The sequence below is a fragment of the Camelus bactrianus genome, chromosome 13 (assembly GCF_048773025.1).
Source record: "Camelus bactrianus isolate YW-2024 breed Bactrian camel chromosome 13, ASM4877302v1, whole genome shotgun sequence".
NCBI classification, from domain to species: domain Eukaryota; kingdom Metazoa; phylum Chordata; class Mammalia; order Artiodactyla; family Camelidae; genus Camelus; species Camelus bactrianus.
In genome coordinates this window covers 69,179,893-69,198,594 of record NC_133551.1, presented here as the reverse complement: position 1 = coordinate 69,198,594, position 18,702 = coordinate 69,179,893, and the positions used below count along the sequence as shown (strand labels likewise).

The 18,702-nt window shown below is 48.6% G+C and overlaps 1 protein-coding gene and 1 non-coding gene across 2 annotated transcripts in view; both read left to right on the top strand.

The window, feature by feature from the left end:
* Positions 1–5,839: 5,839 nt before the first annotated feature.
* The window catches only part of LOC105070946 (chymotrypsin like elastase 2A), a 16,673-nt gene continuing 3,810 nt past the window's right edge, over positions 5,840–18,702 (top strand). The window contains exons 1-6 of the mRNA XM_010957502.3: positions 5,840–5,953; positions 6,220–6,308; positions 10,818–10,915; positions 12,185–12,313; positions 15,953–16,089; positions 17,800–17,945. Of these exons, the coding sequence (XP_010955804.1) occupies positions 5,914–5,953; positions 6,220–6,308; positions 10,818–10,915; positions 12,185–12,313; positions 15,953–16,089; positions 17,800–17,945 (639 nt within the window). The 5' untranslated portion in view covers positions 5,840–5,913. The remainder of the gene's footprint in view (positions 5,954–6,219; positions 6,309–10,817; positions 10,916–12,184; positions 12,314–15,952; positions 16,090–17,799; positions 17,946–18,702) is intronic.
* TRNAT-AGU (transfer RNA threonine (anticodon AGU)) lies at positions 11,366–11,438 on the top strand. The gene has a single exon. It is a non-coding gene; the product is annotated as a tRNA-Thr (tRNA).

The window sequence follows — 18,702 nt, the reverse complement described above, 5'->3', positions numbered from 1 at the left end:
TAATCACAAGTGTCCTTATAAGAGGGAGACAGGGGGATTACTCGGAAGGAGAGGTGAGGATGGAAGCAGGGGGTCAGAGTCACAGGGAGGTTTGAAGATGTTATGCTGCTGGATTTGTCAATGGAGGAGGAAGGGGCCACAAGCCAAGGAATGTAGGTGGCCTCTAGAAGCTGCAAAGGGCAAGGGGAGGGTTCTCCCCTAGAGCCTCCAGGAAGAACCAGCCCTGCTTTAGCCCAGTGACACTGACTGTGGGCCTCTGACCCCCAGAGCTGTAAGAGAATAAATTTCTAAGTTTCAAGCACTGCATTTGTGATCATTTGTGATCATTTGTTAAAGCAGCAATAGGAAATAAGTACACCATCCCTCCTCCCTTCTGGCAAAATCTAAAGTACACTGTTGGGGGTGTCAGGGAGAAGCAAGGGAGGGGTCAGGAAGGAGCCCCTGGGATCTGGCTGAGGTGACAGCAAGGATTGATGGACTTTGTCCAGGAGGTCACAAACCAGTGGTTGGAAGCCAGGGAGAGTGGGCACTTAGGCACTGACCCTCCATCTCCACCTTCTACCTTGGCAGGGGTTCCCCTGGCCTAGGGGGCTGAGAGCCACGTACGCCAATGACTACTGGAGCGCCATTGTTTGTTTAATGCAGTTGCCATGGCTGGTGTGTACTGAGCACTTGGTAATCTGTGTGCCAGGCACCATCCAGGGGCCTCACATCCACAATCTCATTTAATAACCACAAACCTGATTATCCCCCTTTACAGATGAGGAAACCGAGGCTCAGAGGGGTTTAAAAACTTGCCCAAGTTGATACATATCTCTGAGTTCTTCTACAGGAACTAAGCCCCCACCCCACTCAGGTGGAGGATGGTAACTCCAGACTGAACACAAGCACATGGACCCAGTGGTTGGAACCAGAAGGCTGATGACTGAGATTCCTGAAACACCACCCTGTTGCCTCACCGCTCACTACCCTCCATTACACAACCAGCAGCCCTCCCTGCAAATTTTTTAAATTATTTATTTTAATGGAGGTACTGGGGATTGAACTCAGGACCTCGTGCTGCTAAACATGTGCTTGACCACTGAGCTATCCCCTTCAATCTCCCCATAAATTTTGCCTATAAAAAGTCTTCCTGAAAACCCTCCGAGAATTTGGGCTTTTTAAGAATGAGCCACCCATTCTCCTTGCTTGGCCCTGCAATAAGCCTTTCTCTGCTCAAAAAAAAAAAAAAAAAAAAAAAAAAGCAAAACAAAACTCACGCAAGATCGCACAGCTAGCAACAGGGCACCAGGACTTAAACCCAGGTAGTCTGGCTCCAGAGACTGTGTGACTGCCTACTGAGTTATTCTGCCATTAATCCCCAAATCTCAAGGACCCCCTACACACTGATTCCTCTAGTGGTCCTGCCAGGGAGGGGAGGAAACTGTAGGTGTGCTGACAAGCCTGAGTGAAGCTGGCAACAAGCCCACGTGGACAGAAACCTGAGAGGAGAATTATTACACTCACAAAGCTTTCCCCCACTGTATCAGCTACTCTGGGGTAATTAATAACGCTGCTTTACAACCAGCCACAAGCCCTCAGTGGCATCCAGTGACAGGTATTTACTGCTCATACTCCTGGGTGTGAGTCACTCACATGTCTAGGGATCAGCTGAGGGTGGGCTGACCAAGACTGGGTCTGGCCGGGGCAGCTCAGCTCCACACAGCTCTCATCCTCCTCCCAGGAGGCCCTGGCAAAGGTACATGGCAAAAGCCATGGCTACAGGGAGAGGGGAAGAATCAGAACCATGCTGGCCATCAGCCACACCCACACATTATCTCGGACACAAATTAATAGCATAAATTATGGTAGGACAGAAGGGAGGGCACTCACTGGGCTGGAGCTCTGAACTCTGCCACTCACAGGCGATGACAGTGGCTGTGTCACCTGACCTCTCAAAGCCTCAGTTTCCTCTTCTGTAAAATGGGCATCTTCCCCCTACTTTGGGAGCCAGTGAAATAGCAGAGGCTTGTGATAGGAGGCGTCATTACTACTACCGACCTCACACCCTGGATTCCTATTAGCAAATCTTCTCTCTCTTTTTCACTCCTTAAGAGAGGGAGCTTCATTCCCAGCAGGCCCTGGGGGCCAGTTCCCTGAAGCTCACTCTCATCAGGTGGGTGATGAGACCCTGCAAAGGTTCACGTGGTGATGGGCCAGGGGGCATGTAATGGCAGAGAATAAACACAGAGCATCTTCCCAAAGCATCAATTTTCTACGAAGATGATGTGGGAAGAAAAACAATGTACATTAAAATAAACTCAGCTATGCTATGATATAAGCTGAGAAATTCCGATCAAGCTTTCCAGATAAAGAATGAGACTTCTGAGACACTTTGCTGCTGTGGTGACTGCTGCACGGTGGACCTCAGATCATTGCTCTACCACAACCCAGAGCCTGCAAACCAAATCTGTTTGTAAATAAAGTTTTACTGGAACACAGCTATGCCCACACAGCTGTGTTTGCACGGCAACAGCAGAGTGGAGTAGTTGCGAGAGAGACCGTATGGCCCACAAGCCAAAATCATTTACTATCTGGTCCTTCTTAGAAATAGTTTGCCAACCCCTGATCTCCTACAATTCCTTGATGGAAAAGTCTGAAGAACTCTGTGCTATTCTGATGGCTGAGGCAGGCTGATGTAAGAATTTAAGAGTGAACATTTTATTGCACATTGACGATTCTCAGTGTTTTAAATGAATAAGCATTCATTTAATCCTAACAACAATCCTCAGACATAGACGGGATTGTTACTATTCTATTCGATAGGTGAAAAAATTGAGGAAAAGGGATGAGACTTGCCCTAGCCCAGTTCTTCTCAAATTTTAACAAACAGAAGAATCACCTGGGTATCTTGTTAAACTGCAGGTGCTGAATCAGTAATTCTGGGCGGGAGATTCTTCGTTTCTAACCAGATCCTAGGCTATGCTGGTCTAGACCACTCTGTGAGTAGCAAGGATCCAAACCACTGAGTTAAGACCCAAAGCACAGGGTGTAAACCCCAGCCTCTAACCACTGAGCATTCTTTCGAATTGAGTCATAAGCCCTGTGAGAAATTGGCGTCTGTATCTCCCTGTCCCCGCTGAGACCTCAAGGACCCAGCCCAGTTTAGAACTTTACAGATTACCTTGTCCCACAGCATATACGTGGGGAACTGAGCCCCAGAGGGGGAAGCGGGCTGTACCCGCTCTGCCAGACTCCATTGCCTCTTCACAAGCCTGGATTTGTATTTGGGCCCCATCCTCCCCCCACACCTCCACCTGGAGCCTCCTGCCCAGGTCTAGGATGAGATTTGTGCTCCAGGCCTGACCAGTCCACACTTGCATCCCCTCCCTGCCACAACAATTTTTCCAGGGATGGGCATGCGACCAGAGGCAGGTCCAATCAGGGAGAGTTGCAGGACTTCTATGGGAGCTACCCAGAGGCTCCCCCTCATTCCCTGCTGGGTTTGAGGGTGAGGGGTGTGAGGCCACAACAGCAAAATGGGGTGCAGGGGAAGGAGGGATAGTTTTGCTCCCCAGGTTACACTTGGCAATGTGTAGAGACATTTCTGGTTGTCACAATCTGGGGGAGAAGGGAAGAGACTACTAGCTTCTAGTCGGTGGGGACCAGGATTGCTGCTAAACAAACTACATACACAGAACAGCTCTCCAATGATACCACAGTTGAGGAACCCTGGGCCAGAGATTCTGTAGCTCTCTTGGCCCCATGGGACAACCTGGAGCTTCAACAGGCCACTTAATGAAGCCCCAGAGTGGAATCTCACAGTGGAAAGATGAGCCACAGGATGGAGAGAAGCTGAGTCCTGGGGACATTGCCAGAGCCCTGGATCCAGCTGTGCCTGAAGCTAACCCTGCTCCTTGACTTCTCCATCTCGTGTCCCAGTGAATGACCCTTTGCCTTAAGCCTGTTTGATGAAGTTTTCTGTCACCTTCAAACCCTCCCAGCAATGTGGTAAAACAGACTGAGCACCTATCCCTGTCTCTATTTTGTAGATGGGCAGCCCCAGACCAGAGAGCTTGTGTGACTTGCCCAAGGTCACACGGCAAGGTCACATGGTGTGGGGCCTGCACCAAACTGGTATTTGTTCAGCGTCCTCATACAGGAAAAACCTTATTTTTATAGTAAAACAAACACAGATACATGGGGCCGAATGGCATATTCACATTAAGTCAAGATAAAATAGGAGACTTCAGAAACAGTTTGTTGTTGTGGTGACCACTACAGACTATAAACAAGAGTCCAGACTGTTAGAGGAGTTAGGGAGACATTTGGAACTAGAAACCCCAGAGCTCTGACATCAAGCAGACGGGATTCTGCACCCCAGCCTCCTTCCCCTTCCTCAGGATCCCTGGGCAACTGCAGCATTTTTTCACACACATTTCCTCGCCGATATGACAATCCTGTGTGCAGGCCTGGATTCTTATCTAAGAAACTCAGGCCTAGACGATAAGGGACTTGCCCAGCTATAAAGCTTAGAGCTGATTCAGTGAGGACCTGAGCTCAGGTCCTAACAGTTGAAGCCCACTTTCTCCTCTGTTTTTCTGGCTGAGCAAAAGGTCTACTCTGGTCACAGAGCAGGGCTGTTTCACTGGGGCCTGGCCTGCCCGGCACTGTGCTCTGACCACAAGCAATGAGAGTGAAATTTTAAGGAAAAGTAAGAACTTCCATCAGGAACCCTTGCTTGTTTTCTCCACCCTTCCCCACATTCAAAAACACAAGGGGCTTACTGCAGTACTAGGTGGACATTCAGAATGCCATCTCCAACAGCATCAAGTAAAGGGGCTTAGAAATCAGACCCACCTATATTGGAATTCCCATTCTGCCACCAAGAAGCTGTGTGTTCTTGGGCAAGTCGCTTTACCTCTCTGAACCTCAGCTTCTTCATTTGAAATAAGAGACCCTCTTGCAAGATTGTATAAGGCTTAGATTAGGTAAGCCATGTGAGTGCGTCTATCTGTGTTTGGTGAGTGTCAGCCTCCCTTTCTAAGAGGTTCCTGCTTTGACTTCGTTTGGAAAACATAGTTACTGGAGAAGTGCAAACTGCCATTGTCTGAGGAGGAGACAATAAATCCATCTTGATCCACCCCGACAAAGCCCTCCTCAGTCAACACTCTCTCCTCCTCATCGCTGGGGCTGCCGAACTCCAATCGTACAGGCCTGTTTTGTGCTTCTCCTGTGTAAGCATGTTTCGGGTTTTTCAAAGCCTGCACATCGTTACAAAACAAACTGGGCACATGTTTCTCTCACTGTTTCACAGATAGGCAAGCCCCGGGTCTAGAGACTTCCAGGGCTTGTCCAGGGTCATGCGGCAAGGCATGGCATGGTCTAGAACAAGCTTCTTCAACCTCGAGACCATTGACATTCAGGGTGGGCCGTGCTGTGCCTTGGAGGATGTTTAGCGGCATCTCTAGTCTGTACGCACTAGATGCCAGCAGTGCCCCATCCCCAGCCTTGACAACAAAAGACGTCTCTGGACAGTGCCCAGTGTCCCCTTGGTGGGCAACAGCAGCCCCATTGAGAACCGCTGGCCTAGAATGCTGTTTGCTCTGCATGCAAACCTAATCTTTCCTGTGAAAACACAATTCCAAGGACCAAAAAACAATATTTTTCTTCTTCCCCTAACACATAGTATAATCTCTTAAAAGCAGATGGAACTCATATTTCAATATCCACCTTTGGCATCTTTTTCAAAATATTTCCAGGGTGACAGGTGGGAGAAATGGAAAAAAAAATATTTGGACACAAGTCGTTTTTCCATTGGGCTTTGAGAAAATCTCCATCTTGCATATTCCTAGTATATCTCCAGCCGATAAGCCATTCATAAAACCAAGGCCTTAGGAAGGGCCACACATATAGAACTCCTCCCGACACACCATGATCGGGGCCCTGCTGTTGTCCACATTGGTGGCTGGAGGTAAGGTTTGTCACCCAGAGGCGCTTTTCAAGTCCTCTGGTGGGTCTGGGGATGGGACCCTCCTGCACCCACTGGACTCGCTCCTGTGGTTATAAGAAAGCTGGAGTGAAGTTCCAAAGAAGTAGAAATGAGGGGCAGGACTCTGCAACCTCTTGGGATCCTTCCAGAGCAGGAATTCTCTATTTGGGGTTTGGGAATCCGGCAAGGGTATGTTCTATTGTTTGAGTCACTGCTTTCTAGGCTTACAACCTTTTCTCTTTCGATAGCTCTCAGCTGTGGGCTCCCCACATACGCGCCCCATCTGCCTAGGGTCGTTGGAGGTGAAGATGCGAGTCCCAACAGCTGGCCCTGGCAGGTGAGTCCCCCACACTCCACTTCTTGCCTCCCTGCCTTAACCTACTTCATATCACCCCCTTGCTCTCCACCAAAGGGTCTGTTGCTCTGGCAAAGACGAGGATTGGTGGGAACTCCGAGGGCAGGATGGGAAAATTCAACAATAAAAAATACATTTCTGTGCCCTTGGGCAATCTTGGGGTGGAGGGAGAGGTACCTTCTCCAGCCTCAGTGAGGAGCTGCCCCAACCCCAACCCATACACACAAATTCACAAATAATATTCTTACTTGGTTGATTGATTACAAATGTACAGTCATTCTATGAACCATTCATCACCACCTATGCAAATATCCCTTGCTTTAAGGAACCAATCAGTGCTGCTTATGCAAATTAATTCTTAACTACAGGCAAATCCATGTTACCAATGAAAGTAAATCTTTCCTTACTTACCTTGAAGTAATCCTAGTGCTATGGAGACTGAAAAAAAAAAAAAAACGCTGGGTGGAGCAGGTGCAAATTACCAGGCCCTGTCAGTGGTAGGACTCCCAAAGGAATTATATGGGGCTTACATTGACATAAATAAATATAGTAAAATCTTTCTTACCTGACATGATTGGGACTGAATAATTAAAAGGTTGATTCTAAGTAGGGGAGGGTATAGCTCAAGTGATAGAGTGCATGCTTAGCACACACAAGGTCCTGGGTTCAATCCCCAGTACCTCCTCTAAAAATAAATAAGCCTAATTACCGCCCTCCTGCCAAAATAAAAATAATTAAATAATACAATAATATATAAGATATTTTTTTAAAGTTTGGTTCTAGAGAAATTATTAGCAATCACACATCTATTTAAACACTTTATTTTAATTTAAATAGTGTAAATATACATTTGTTCACCAATCTGTCTGGTATAAACCACCCCCCACAATATATCATCTGTAATTCCATTACTTTAAAGTAGAGCAACGACTAGGAGACACTCAAAAAGCAATCCGAATGAAACTTCCCCGATTTTTATTAACTTTTCTCCTCAATTTTTCAGTTTTCTCATTGCTGCCTAATTCCATAGTAATTCTTAAACAATCATAGTTATCTGGTCTCTTCCAAGCATTGAACTTCATTTCCGTATAAATCACAACTCTCTTTTTGAACACATATTTTATTGGTTACGTGTTCAGTCGATCTACATTATTATAATATGACCACAATTAGCTTAATAAACAAGTTTGGGAACAAAAAGGCTGAATGGGGTGAGTTTACAACCTAAGCGCTAGCCGTGAGTGTGCAGAGTGTGCTAGCCGTCAGTATGTTTCACGGAGGGAGTGACAACGCTGGTTCATCTTCCCCTCAATTAAGGGAGCCTCAATCACAGAGGGTGACTGAGCATTCACAATGTATGTACTTTCGCCAGTTCTTTTACTTTTCTCGCACTTCCACAATATATTTTTTCTGGGAAGCTGGAAGAGAGGTCCTTTTACTACTCCCAAACAGAGGTCACCTTTGTACTAAGAACCAATCAGTGGTGACTACAAGAGTATTTCCTCAGCCTCTGGACCCGTTGACACTGCTTGGGAACCGACTGATGTTAGTCTTGGCAGGGTCTCTCTCCACTTCCTGCTTCTGCTTCCCTTGGGAGATTTTTTTTTATTGGGCTGGGTGGTCAAGTCAAACAGGGTGAGACCAGAGTGAGGCCAGTGAAACACTCACTTTGGAGGCAAAATTTAAGAAGGCACCACAAAACTCAGTAACTGAAATGAATATTTTAATGCAGTATTTTTAAAAATCAAACTTAATGCAAAAAATAATTTATGATGAACAAAATATCAAAATTTTCAACAAAGCTAGAATTAATAGGATTGACTCTACACTGCCTGAGAGGTCTCTTCTGTTCCACACTCCCCCCAAGTTTGTGGCCCTGGGTCACAATCCACCAGACATTTGAAAATAAAGTGCTAGGCGCTTTAAAACTAAAGAAGAAGGGGAGGGTATAGTTCAGTGGTAGAGTGTTTGCCTAGCATGCACAAGGTCCTGGGTTCAATCCCCAGCACCACCATTAAAATAAATAAATATGTAACCCTAGTTACCTCCCCTCTAATAAACACACAAACAAACAAACAGAAGCTAGAGGAGAATGTGTAAAGTTTCCAGATTCTGGATCGCAATGATCCCAGCGATCCCGGCTCCACCACATACTAGCTGTATGACCCGGAGCCACTCAACTTACCTTTCTCAGTGGGTGTTCTTATGGCATGGACTACACTGTACAAATTTCTGTTGGTTGCCTTAGTTTACTCATCTGTAAAATGGGAATAATAATAGTGCCTCATAGAATTGCTGTGATTGCGATGTGAGCTGATTCACAGTCTGAGCTCAGAACAGTGTCTGGTATAGGGTAAGTGTTCAAATTATTGGACACTTGAAGTATTAATATTAATCATCCCAAGAGCCCTGGACAGTGGGAATTATGATCCCCATTTTCTAGATAAGTTTACTGGGGCTCAGAAAAATTACATAATTTCCCATCGTTGCCCTGTTAGCTTGGAGGAAAGTGAGGATTCAAATTTGGTACAATCCCTGCTCTTTTGGTCACACTTTGTAGCCCACAAATTATATATTTATGTATTATTTCAAAATTTCACATCTGTAAGATGGTTAAAGCTTATTTTGAGATTTGGGGTGGGGACATCCTCTTAAGTGTCTTTTTAAATTTTGTCTAATTTTAAGCATTATTTTCAAAGCTAGTTCATCTAAGTCCACTTAATGTCAAGCAAACAAGAAGATGCCAAGTGGATAACCAGAAACGAGGGTGTTCTGAGAAAAGCAGGCATCATTCCTGCTTTTCCTCCACGGGAACTAAGGTCAGAGCAGCCAAAGCTCTGCTCTCACCTCCATCCTCTCTGCTTGGCCTTGGCAGGGACTTGAAAGGAAGGGGAAGAAGATGGGACAGTTTGGTCAGAGACCCAAGCAGTGTCAAATGCAACCTCCTTAAAGTTCCATCCCACACCTATTAAACTATCAAATCTAATAGAAACAAGTTTTTGTTTTAAACAAAATGTTCAGGAGCTGTAGGGACTAAGGCACACTTCGGCATTCTCATAGCCCTGTAAGTACATTCAGTCTTCGAGGAAAAACTGGAGTGACAGGAAACAAGATCTGCAGGAGAGACCAGCCCCTGGCCCTGGAGAGTCCACTTTCATTCATTCACTCATTCATTTATTCTTTCATTTGTTCATTCACTCACTTGTTCAATTTATTAAGGACTCACTTTGAAACAGACACTCTTCTAGGCACCTGGAATACAGTAGTGGGAAATGGGAAAAAAATTCACGGAGCTTATATTAAAGTGGGAGAGTGAGACAATAAACAGTTGAATGCGTAAATTCATAACCTGTCAGGTGACAACAGATACTATGATGAATAAAGCAGGACCAGAGGAAAGAGACATGTGTGTTCACATGTGTGCATGCGTGTGTATGGATGGATATGTGCACATGTGTGGACATGTACGTGCACACTCTGTTTTAGATAAGATGGCCATAGAAGGCCTTACAGAGAACAAACCTGTAGGAAGTGAAGGAGAAAGATATGCTAGTACTGGAGAGAAGAATATTCCAGGCAGAAGGAAGAGCAAATGCAAAGGTCCTTAGGCAGAAGTCGAGTTGGTGTATTTCCCAAAAGTGATGGAGGTCAGTGTGGCTGAAGCAGAGGGCAGTGAGAGCCTATAAGGTCAAGGTGACCATGTAGAGCCTTGTAGGGCATTATTCGATGTGGAGTTTTACACTGTGAGAGAGGAATCACTGGAGGGTCTGAGAAGGGAAGAGACATAATCATGCTTACATTTTAAAAGGATCATTCTGGCTGCTGTGTTGGGAAAATTCAGAGTGAGGGATGGTCCAGGGTGCAAGCTAGGGGAATACATAGGAATAATAATAATCCAGGTGAGATTTGAAGATTGTTGGGACTAGCAGTTGAGGTAGCAAGAGGGGAGTGTTCTCTCCACATATTCTGGAAATACAGCTGGTGGGGTTTGTGGGTGGATTAGAATAAGGCACACGAGAGAAAGAAGGCACCAGGGACACTGCCGAGAGTTTTGTCACGAGAGCAGGTGGAGTGGGATTGCCATTTACTGAGCCGAGAAAGTGCGAGGAAAGCGCAGGGGTGTTATTGCGGGGCGGGGGGAATCAAGATTTTGGCTTACAAATATCACATTGGAGGAATGTGTCCTAAAGAAACAACTCCCAGGAAGGGAAAAATCCCAGCAAATCGAGTTTCAGAAAGATGTTCAAAACAATGTTACTTTTTAATAGTGTCTTTATTTAAATTTTTGATATTTCATCCATCATGGATTTTTTGCTGCTAATTTTTTAAGATTGCATTAAGATGTTGTCTATCCTGATTACTGAGTTTCTTGGTGCCTGCTTGGGTTTTGCACCTGTGCCGAGTGCCCGGCCCCACTCTCCCCGGGCTGGGATTCTGCAGAGCAGAGGGCCCGGCCCTTTCAGAGACCAGAGCACCTGCGCTTCTTCCCAGGTCTCCCTGCAGTACAGCTCCAGTGGCGAGTGGCGCCACACCTGCGGAGGGTCTCTGGTGGACCCAAGCTGGGTCCTGACAGCTGCTCACTGCATCAGGTAACTGCCATTCCCCAGCCACCCAGCCCGTTCACCCCACTGGCCACCGCTCATCTCTGAGAGTTGGAGCCCAGATGGCCTGGACCATACTCTAAAGGAGCCTGGCACGTAACCACTTCCTCGGCCGAGAAACAAGCTTTCATTGATCTATAGCTCAGTCTGTTGGTCAATGATGGGTCCATACATGACATGGATCGAGTGTCCCGAGCAAGGCCTTGAGGGGGACTATGGGGAAGGAGGAGGCCCACTGCCTGCCCTCTTGGGGGAACTAGATGTGGCCTCCAGATCTGGATCTGGGTTTCCTTCTGCAACTTGAATGACTTCTCCAAGCCCCAATATCGTCACCTGCAAAAAAGCGGCTAACAGAATTTAGTGTGGATTAAGTGAGATGACGCATTAAAGGGACTGGCACTTAGTAAGTGCTCAGTAAAAGTGAGCTATCACCATAGGGGAGGGTATAGCTCAGTGGTAGAGCGTGTGCTTAGTATGCGTGAGGTCCTGGGTTCAATCCCCAGTACCTCCATTAAAATATATTAAACAAAGACTTAATTATCTACCCCAACCAAAAGAAAAAGTGAGCTGTCACCATTATAAAGGCCCACAAAGGAAAGAATAGGTCCTGTGACATTCACTGTTCCCCTGTCCTCTTCCCTTCCTACATCCTCTACCTGTCTCATAGCAGCTAGCACTCCCTGGAGTTTCCGCGAGGTCAGTGTGACACTCATTGCCAAGAGTGGTCCCTTTTCCCCACCGAATTTACCGGTGCCATGAGGTGGTGGGGAAAATCACAGAGGCCTGGGAGTCAGGAGTCCTGGCTTCTAATTCTGGATTCTCACCAATCAGCTGTTGCACTCTGGACCAGTTACTCCTCCCTGAGCCTCAGTTTCCCCAACTAAAAATGACAGGTGAGAGGTTAAACTGAAAAATGCCCTTGAGGGCAGGTGACTGCTGTATTCATCTCACTTCCCTCACTGTCATATAGAGTTTACATTATTATAACTTGTATTTTCTATTATAGTTCATAGTTGGTATAATGCAGTTATAATTACTATTTGGTTGTAGTTATTATGTTAAAACTAACCAACTGCCCCCAGGGAGAACCATTCCCAAGCGCCAACTAGTAGCTTTTGGAGCAGGTGCTGACTCGGGTCCAAAGCCAGGCCTTGGAGGAAGTGCATTGACTGGGGCGTCCCTGTGTGCCAGTAGGGGCCGAGTGGGAGGAGGGGACAGCTGGGAGCTGACCTTCCCCGCTTGGCCCCTTTCTCCCAGCTCCTCCCGGACCTACCGCGTGGTGCTGGGCCGGCAAAGCCTCTCCACCGATGAGCCCGGCTCGCTGGCCGTCGCGGTCTCCAAGTTCGTGATACACAGTGACTGGAACTCCAACCAGCTCTCCAACGGGTACCTTCTGTCTGGGTGCACGTGGGGGTGGGTTGGCAGGGGCACAGACTGGAGGTGGGGGGTCTCACCAAAGGCAGCAGGCACAACCCCACCCAGTCCTTTGCTGCTTCTGTAGGGAGCGGGGAGGAGCTCTGACCTCTCCGAAGTGGAGCACGTCCCAAAGATGCCTGGTCATAGGGGTGTGACTAGGGGAGGGAAAAGCCAAGACTGTCAGAGTGACCTGGGTCTCCTGCCAGTCAAGCCTGCAGGTCCCCTGTCTACCCAAGGCACACACTGACCGTGTATTTATTCCGTGCCAAGCCCTGGGGACTCAGGGATGGGTCTGTGAGTGGAGTGGGACATAGCCCCTCCCGTCTTCCTCCACCCTTGCCGCCTCCCAGCAAGGCCTTTGACACTGGCAAAGATTCCCTGATCCCCTGCAGGGACAGCCTGGGGTAATAAACACAGGAAGCCGGCCAGGGGCTCAGAGCTCTCCGGAGCCCTCCAGTGAGCACTCCCCACCCTGCAGGGAGGTGGCAGCTCCACCTCCACGTTTCCTCTTAGATGAGCACGTACCATCCAATGTTCACCCTAAGCCCCTGTGACCAGCCCCCATGTTCCCTATGCCATGTAGGGCACTGGCCTCTGGGTGCCGGACTCACAGAGGTGCACAGGTCACGGCGCCAGCTCCCAGGGACACTGGGCAGGACAGTGCTGGGGAGGCGGTGTGGGGTGCGGGGTAGGGTGGAGGGGTTGTGCCTCTGGAGCCTGATGGCTTAGATGTGAATAATGACTGTGGCCTGCACGAGTCTTTCAGTGCCTCAGTTTCCTCTTCGGTAAAACAAACACAGTAACAGTGCCTACCTCTAGGGTTGTTGTGAGGATTAAATGAGGTAATGTATATAAAGCACTTAGAAAAGGGCCTGGCCTGTAACAGAAGCCGTGTGTGTGCAAGCTATTAGCCGTGGTAGTACAATAATAGTGCAATAAGGAGGTGTAGCCGCTGGGATATACATCTGAACCATCAAGGTCATGGGGAGTGGTCCCAGGAAGTGGGAAAAAGGAGGGAGAGGAAGCAGAAGGCGGGCAGGTTCTCTGCCTGTCAGAATTCTGGCAGAATCGACGCCTCCCTCCTGCCCGTTCCCATGCTCAAGGAGCATTAGCGATTAGCTCATGCCTGATTCCCCTTCTAGGGGCACGTGTAGGGTCAGGGAGCATTTGCTGGAATGTCAGGCTTCTCTTATCATCCCTAATCCTGAGATCCAGGTGGCACTAAACAAAATTTAGAGTGCCTTCTCTCTCCCTCCTTCGTTCCACAAGTATCTATTGAGCACCTACTATGTGCTGAGCCCTGCTCTAGGCACCAGGAAACAGCAGTGAGTGAGACACACAAGGCCCCAGCCCCGTGGGGCTTAGGGGATCCCCTAAACCAGAGCACCTCATTGCAGCTCAGGGGTCGCCCCCTTTCTGATCGCATAAGCACAGGTGTTCCAGTGACCAGTGGTGTCTGTGCCCAACCAGCTGTCTTCCCCTAGGACAGGCAGCAGTGTTGGGCATTGCCAGCCCTCCAGAAACTCTGTGATCCAGGATGCCTTCCCAGTGAGCTCTCTTCCAACCCCAGCAGTTGTTTTTCACAATAACACCAACCAGTACCTGCTGCCTCCCTTGTTCCAGGCACTGAACTGTTTCCCCGAGAGTTGTATTTATTCCTCATGGCAGCCCCAGGCGGGAGGTACTGTTATTAACCCCTTTTCACCGATGAGGAAGCCATGACCTAGAAAAGTGAAGGAACTTGCCTGAAGTTACAGATCCAGAAAGCAGCACTAAATCAGGTGTGAGGTACCCAGCAGAGCCCTGATCTGAGCAGACCTTCCAAACACCTCCACCATCATTGTTATCTCCCCACTGGGGACAGAAAGTTATCTTCTCTTTTCCTCCCCATCACCTTCCCAGAACTGAGGAGACATCAACCTCTCCAATCCAAAAAAGCAGGTCTGCGGTTCCAGAAGGGCCTCTAGAAAGAAGAACCTCAGCCATCACTTCAAATTTGCATAATTTATCCACATGCAAGCCCTCTTCCACAGCCCAAGAGGCCACTCTTGAATGGCTGCCCAGAGAGCTCACGCTGCCAAATCTTCCAGAAGACTCTGCATCACGACCCCAGGAAGAGTAGGAGGACGCCGTGTGGTTGTAACACTCCGAGCTCCTTCATCCAGGCAGCCTGCTGTGGTCCAGTGCCAACAATGCCTCACAAAGGATGCGAGGGTCCGTGAGTCACGTGTCAGTCTCTGTCCCCAAAGAAACTTGTCCACAAGATAAAATACACACAGACAAGACACTGGAAAGCCTTTAAATGACGCAGGATGTGTCCAGGGAGGCCTCGAGAGATGGGGAAGAGATAGGTGGGCAGAGAGTGGAGAAGGGGATTTTCAAGTCAGGAGAGCAGCCTGGACCAGGGACTGGTCCCAAAAGGAGCAGGTGGTGCTGGGCAGTGACCAGCACTGTCCACGGGGGATGGAGGGTAAGCGAAGAGCAATCATGGGAGAGATGGCCCAGATGGCATGAGAGCAGAGACGGCTGTCATCCCTAGGAGGCTCTAGTCTCTGTCCAATCAGCGGTGTCACTCCTCTGGCAATTGCTGCATAACAAATCACTCAGAAATGTAAAGGCTTCGAACAGCAACAGTCATTTATCATAATTTGCTCTCACAGTCTGACTGGGCTCAGCCACAAAGTTCTCATCAGAGTCGCCCATGAGATTGCAGACAGATGGTGGTGGCTGGGCTGCGTCACCTGGAAGTCTTCCTCCCTCACCTTCAGGGGGGTGGGTCGACGCTGGCTGTCAGCTGGGACTGTTGTCCAGACCACTTCCACGTGGCCTGGGCTTCTTCATGGCACAGAGGCTAAGTTCCAGGAACAGGACTCCCGAAGGGCCGGACAGAAGCTGCAGCCCTAGTCTCAAAAGTCACATGGTGTCACTTCCTCCACATCACAGATCCCCCCATGAAGGGGGAAGAGGCGCAGACCCTCACCTCTCAACGGACAAAGTGTCAACATCACGTTGCAACAGGCGCCAATGGGATGGGAGCGCTCGTTGCAGCCATCGTGGAATATAGAAGCTGCCAGTCACTAAAGGTTTCCCAGACAAGAGTGTGAGACTGAGATGAACCTGGCGGCAGAGCTCAAGGTGGAAGAGAGAGCAGAGTAAAGTTTACAAAGCCTTTCAGCCTGAACATCTGCTGCTTTCTAAACCAAACACAGGAAGTATACGGCTAGGACCGACATCACCAAGCAATCATGGGTTTATTTCCTTGCTGACCCTGGACGGAGCCTCAGAATCCTCGTCAACACAGCCCACCAGGCAGCCACGACTAATCCATCAGAGTGGACATTGCAAGACAAACGTACTTGCCCCCCATGTTCTAAACAGTCCCCTGAAAGGCCTCAGGGGAAGTTAGGGCTCCAGGCTCCACCAGTGACAAAATGCAATCCTGGGGTTTAACCACAGCTGCTCCCCGGTCCCTCATAGCCCTGACAGAGGGTTCACAACAAGGCTGGCTGAGGAGAGGGTTCAGTAGTCCCGGCTGGGACTAGAATCAGAAATATAACTGGGGCAGGACCAGTCAACTGTCTCTTTATGCTCTGCCTCTTTACCGACCAGGAACGACATTGCCCTGCTCAAGCTGGCCAGCACTGTCACCCTGACCGACAAGATCCAGCTGGGCTGCCTGCCACCCGCCGGCAGCATCCTGCCTAACAACTACATCTGCTACGTCACGGGCTGGGGAAGGCTGCAGAGTAAGTGGGCGCTGGGACCCCCAAGGCGTGGGAGGGGAGGGGGAAATGTCACCCCTGTCCAGTCAGGGCTCTCTGCCCACTCATCATTCAGGGGGTCTGGCACAGAGGTCCCTCTGTAATGCCCAAGGCCAGAGTCCAAAATAGCATTCACTCTGTGACCTCAGGATTCTGGGCTCCACAAAGGCTCCCGGGGCCCTCGTCAGATTCTCTGCTCCCCATCTCAAAACTTACCTGTCCCATGTGTCACCTGAACTCGCTGGTCAGAATCTGGCTACATGTGGGTCTCCTTTTAACATCAACCCTAAGGGTCAGAAATCCAGTGACAATAGGCCACCAGGAAGGAACAGAGGACCAACCCTCCCCTTGTGAAATCACCAGAGGTTTGAAAACTTCCAGGGAGTCTCATGCAGATGAGTGGTTGTCTTTTTTCATAATGACATAAACTTACAAGTGACACTTTTTTACAGAGGTACACCAAGGCAGATGCACATGCACTCAAATAAGTTAATATCACCCTCTTGCCTGGCTTATCTGCAAACACAAGGACCCATGGAAATTCAGTAGAAGTAAGAAGTGGGGGATGATGTATCTCAGGCTTATTGAGATACAGGCCCAGCCATTGATTCATTTACCCAGAAAACACCCAGGTAGAAAGCATTTCATCGGAGGCAGCAAGAGCCAGGGAAGGGTCCAAATGCTTGGCTTTATTCCAGCTCTGTTGGTCACTAGCTGTGTAACCTTGGGCAAGCCATGTTGGAGCCTCAGTTTCCTCATCTGTAAAATGGAAATACAGTTGGCAAAGATTAAAAGAGATGGCAAAAGAGACGTGGAAATGCTCCATATACTTGCAAAATATAACACAGGTTAGATTAGAGTTAATTACAAGAATGGTCTCGGGAAAGCTGCTTAACTTCTCTTGGCTTCATTATCCCATCTGTCAAAATAGGAATAAATATTTACTGTGAAGATTAGCACAGTATTTGGAAAAGTCCAGTAAATCCAAGTGAAGTATTATAATACTATTAATCCTTGCCGTTAGTAGCAGTGGTGACAGTAATGAAAGTGATGGTGGCAGTGTCCTTGGGAGCCATTAGGAAATTTCTACTTTTACCACATTCAAATATTTTTTTCCCAACCTGGCCCAACCTGGGGCTCCGAATGCCAGCAGACTGGCTGTCATATTTAAGGCAAGTGATAAAACCCCTGGAGCCAGGTCAGCAAAAGAGGGAGTTTGAAATAAAGAATTAAGAGACTCAGCCAAGGGCAGAGACACAGCCAGGCTACAGGAACAGGAGGGAATCAGGGGCTAGAAGACTGTGGAAGAATGTTAGAAACTCAGGAAACCCTCTCTCAGAATTTCTTTTCTTGGAGGATCTACTTCATCCTTCTCTCCCTATAAGCAATTGGTAGCCACTACCAACAGCTCTCAGATTTAGACCCTCTCTGGCCAGGATTTCTTAGTCCTAATCCTAAATTCCCAGGAGAAGGAGCTCATTGGCTTGGCTGGAGTCAGGTGTTCACTCCTGAACCAATCAATCACCAGTGGCCAGAACACTACCCAATCAGCTGTGAGGACAAAGTACAGGAAAATGTGGCAGTTCCCATAGCAACAGCATGGATGGAGGGCAGAAAAGCCAGTGGGCATTCACTGCACCTTTTTTCTCAGGAGTCCCTTTGTCCCTGTAACGCCTTCTCTCCGGTCTGATGCAGCCAACGGGGCTCTTCCCGACATCCTGCAGCAAGGTGAGCTGCTGGTTGTGGATTACGCCACGTGCTCCCAACCCAGTTGGTGGGGCAGCACTGTGAAGACCAATATGATCTGTGCTGGGGGCGACGGTGTGATCTCCAGCTGCAACGTGAGTGCAGGAAGTCAGGTGCCCCCACCTCCACAACGAAATGGGGCTGAGGGTGGGGAGAGTCTCTGGGGGTCCTGGAATCCATCCTCCTGCCTGTTGGTAAACACACAGGGAAACAGCCCCATACATTTGAGACCCTGACTTTTGTCCTTGCAGTCTCCAGAAAAGATGTTTTGAGATTCTCCTAGCAGTAGTGTCCACCCACCTCACTGCTGGGAAGACTTTCCTTGGGTCTCACTGAGGGCTCTCATTACTGTCAACTAACTTATTCTTTCTTCTGTATAAGAAGGGAGCCAAGGGGACATGTTTGCTGGGCAAGGACCTTTCTAAGGTGACTTCAACTCTATCTGTTGAATTAATCCCATTCATGGCCCAATGTGTCCCTTCATGGTGGCTGTCACAGAGCCTTTCTGGAGACAGTGTCTTAACCAAAAGGACTTGCTATGCAGTGGACTTAGCAGCAGAGTGGGGACAGAGTGGGAAGGAGCTTCATTTGCCCTTCAGATCACACTGGCCCCTACAGTCTCTGCCCGGGCAGACCGGCCCCAGGAAACCCCCTCCACGGGAGCAAATGGCCGGTGGTGGTGGAGTGCATGACATTCTAACTCTGGGGCGCGTCTCAGCTCCTTTACTTACTGCCTGGACAACCTCAGGCAAGTCACAACCTCTGAGGGTTTCTGTTTTCCTCTTTGGTGATATGGGGATACTAGCAATACTCACCTCGCAGGTTTCTGTGAAGATTAAATGAGGTAAGGCC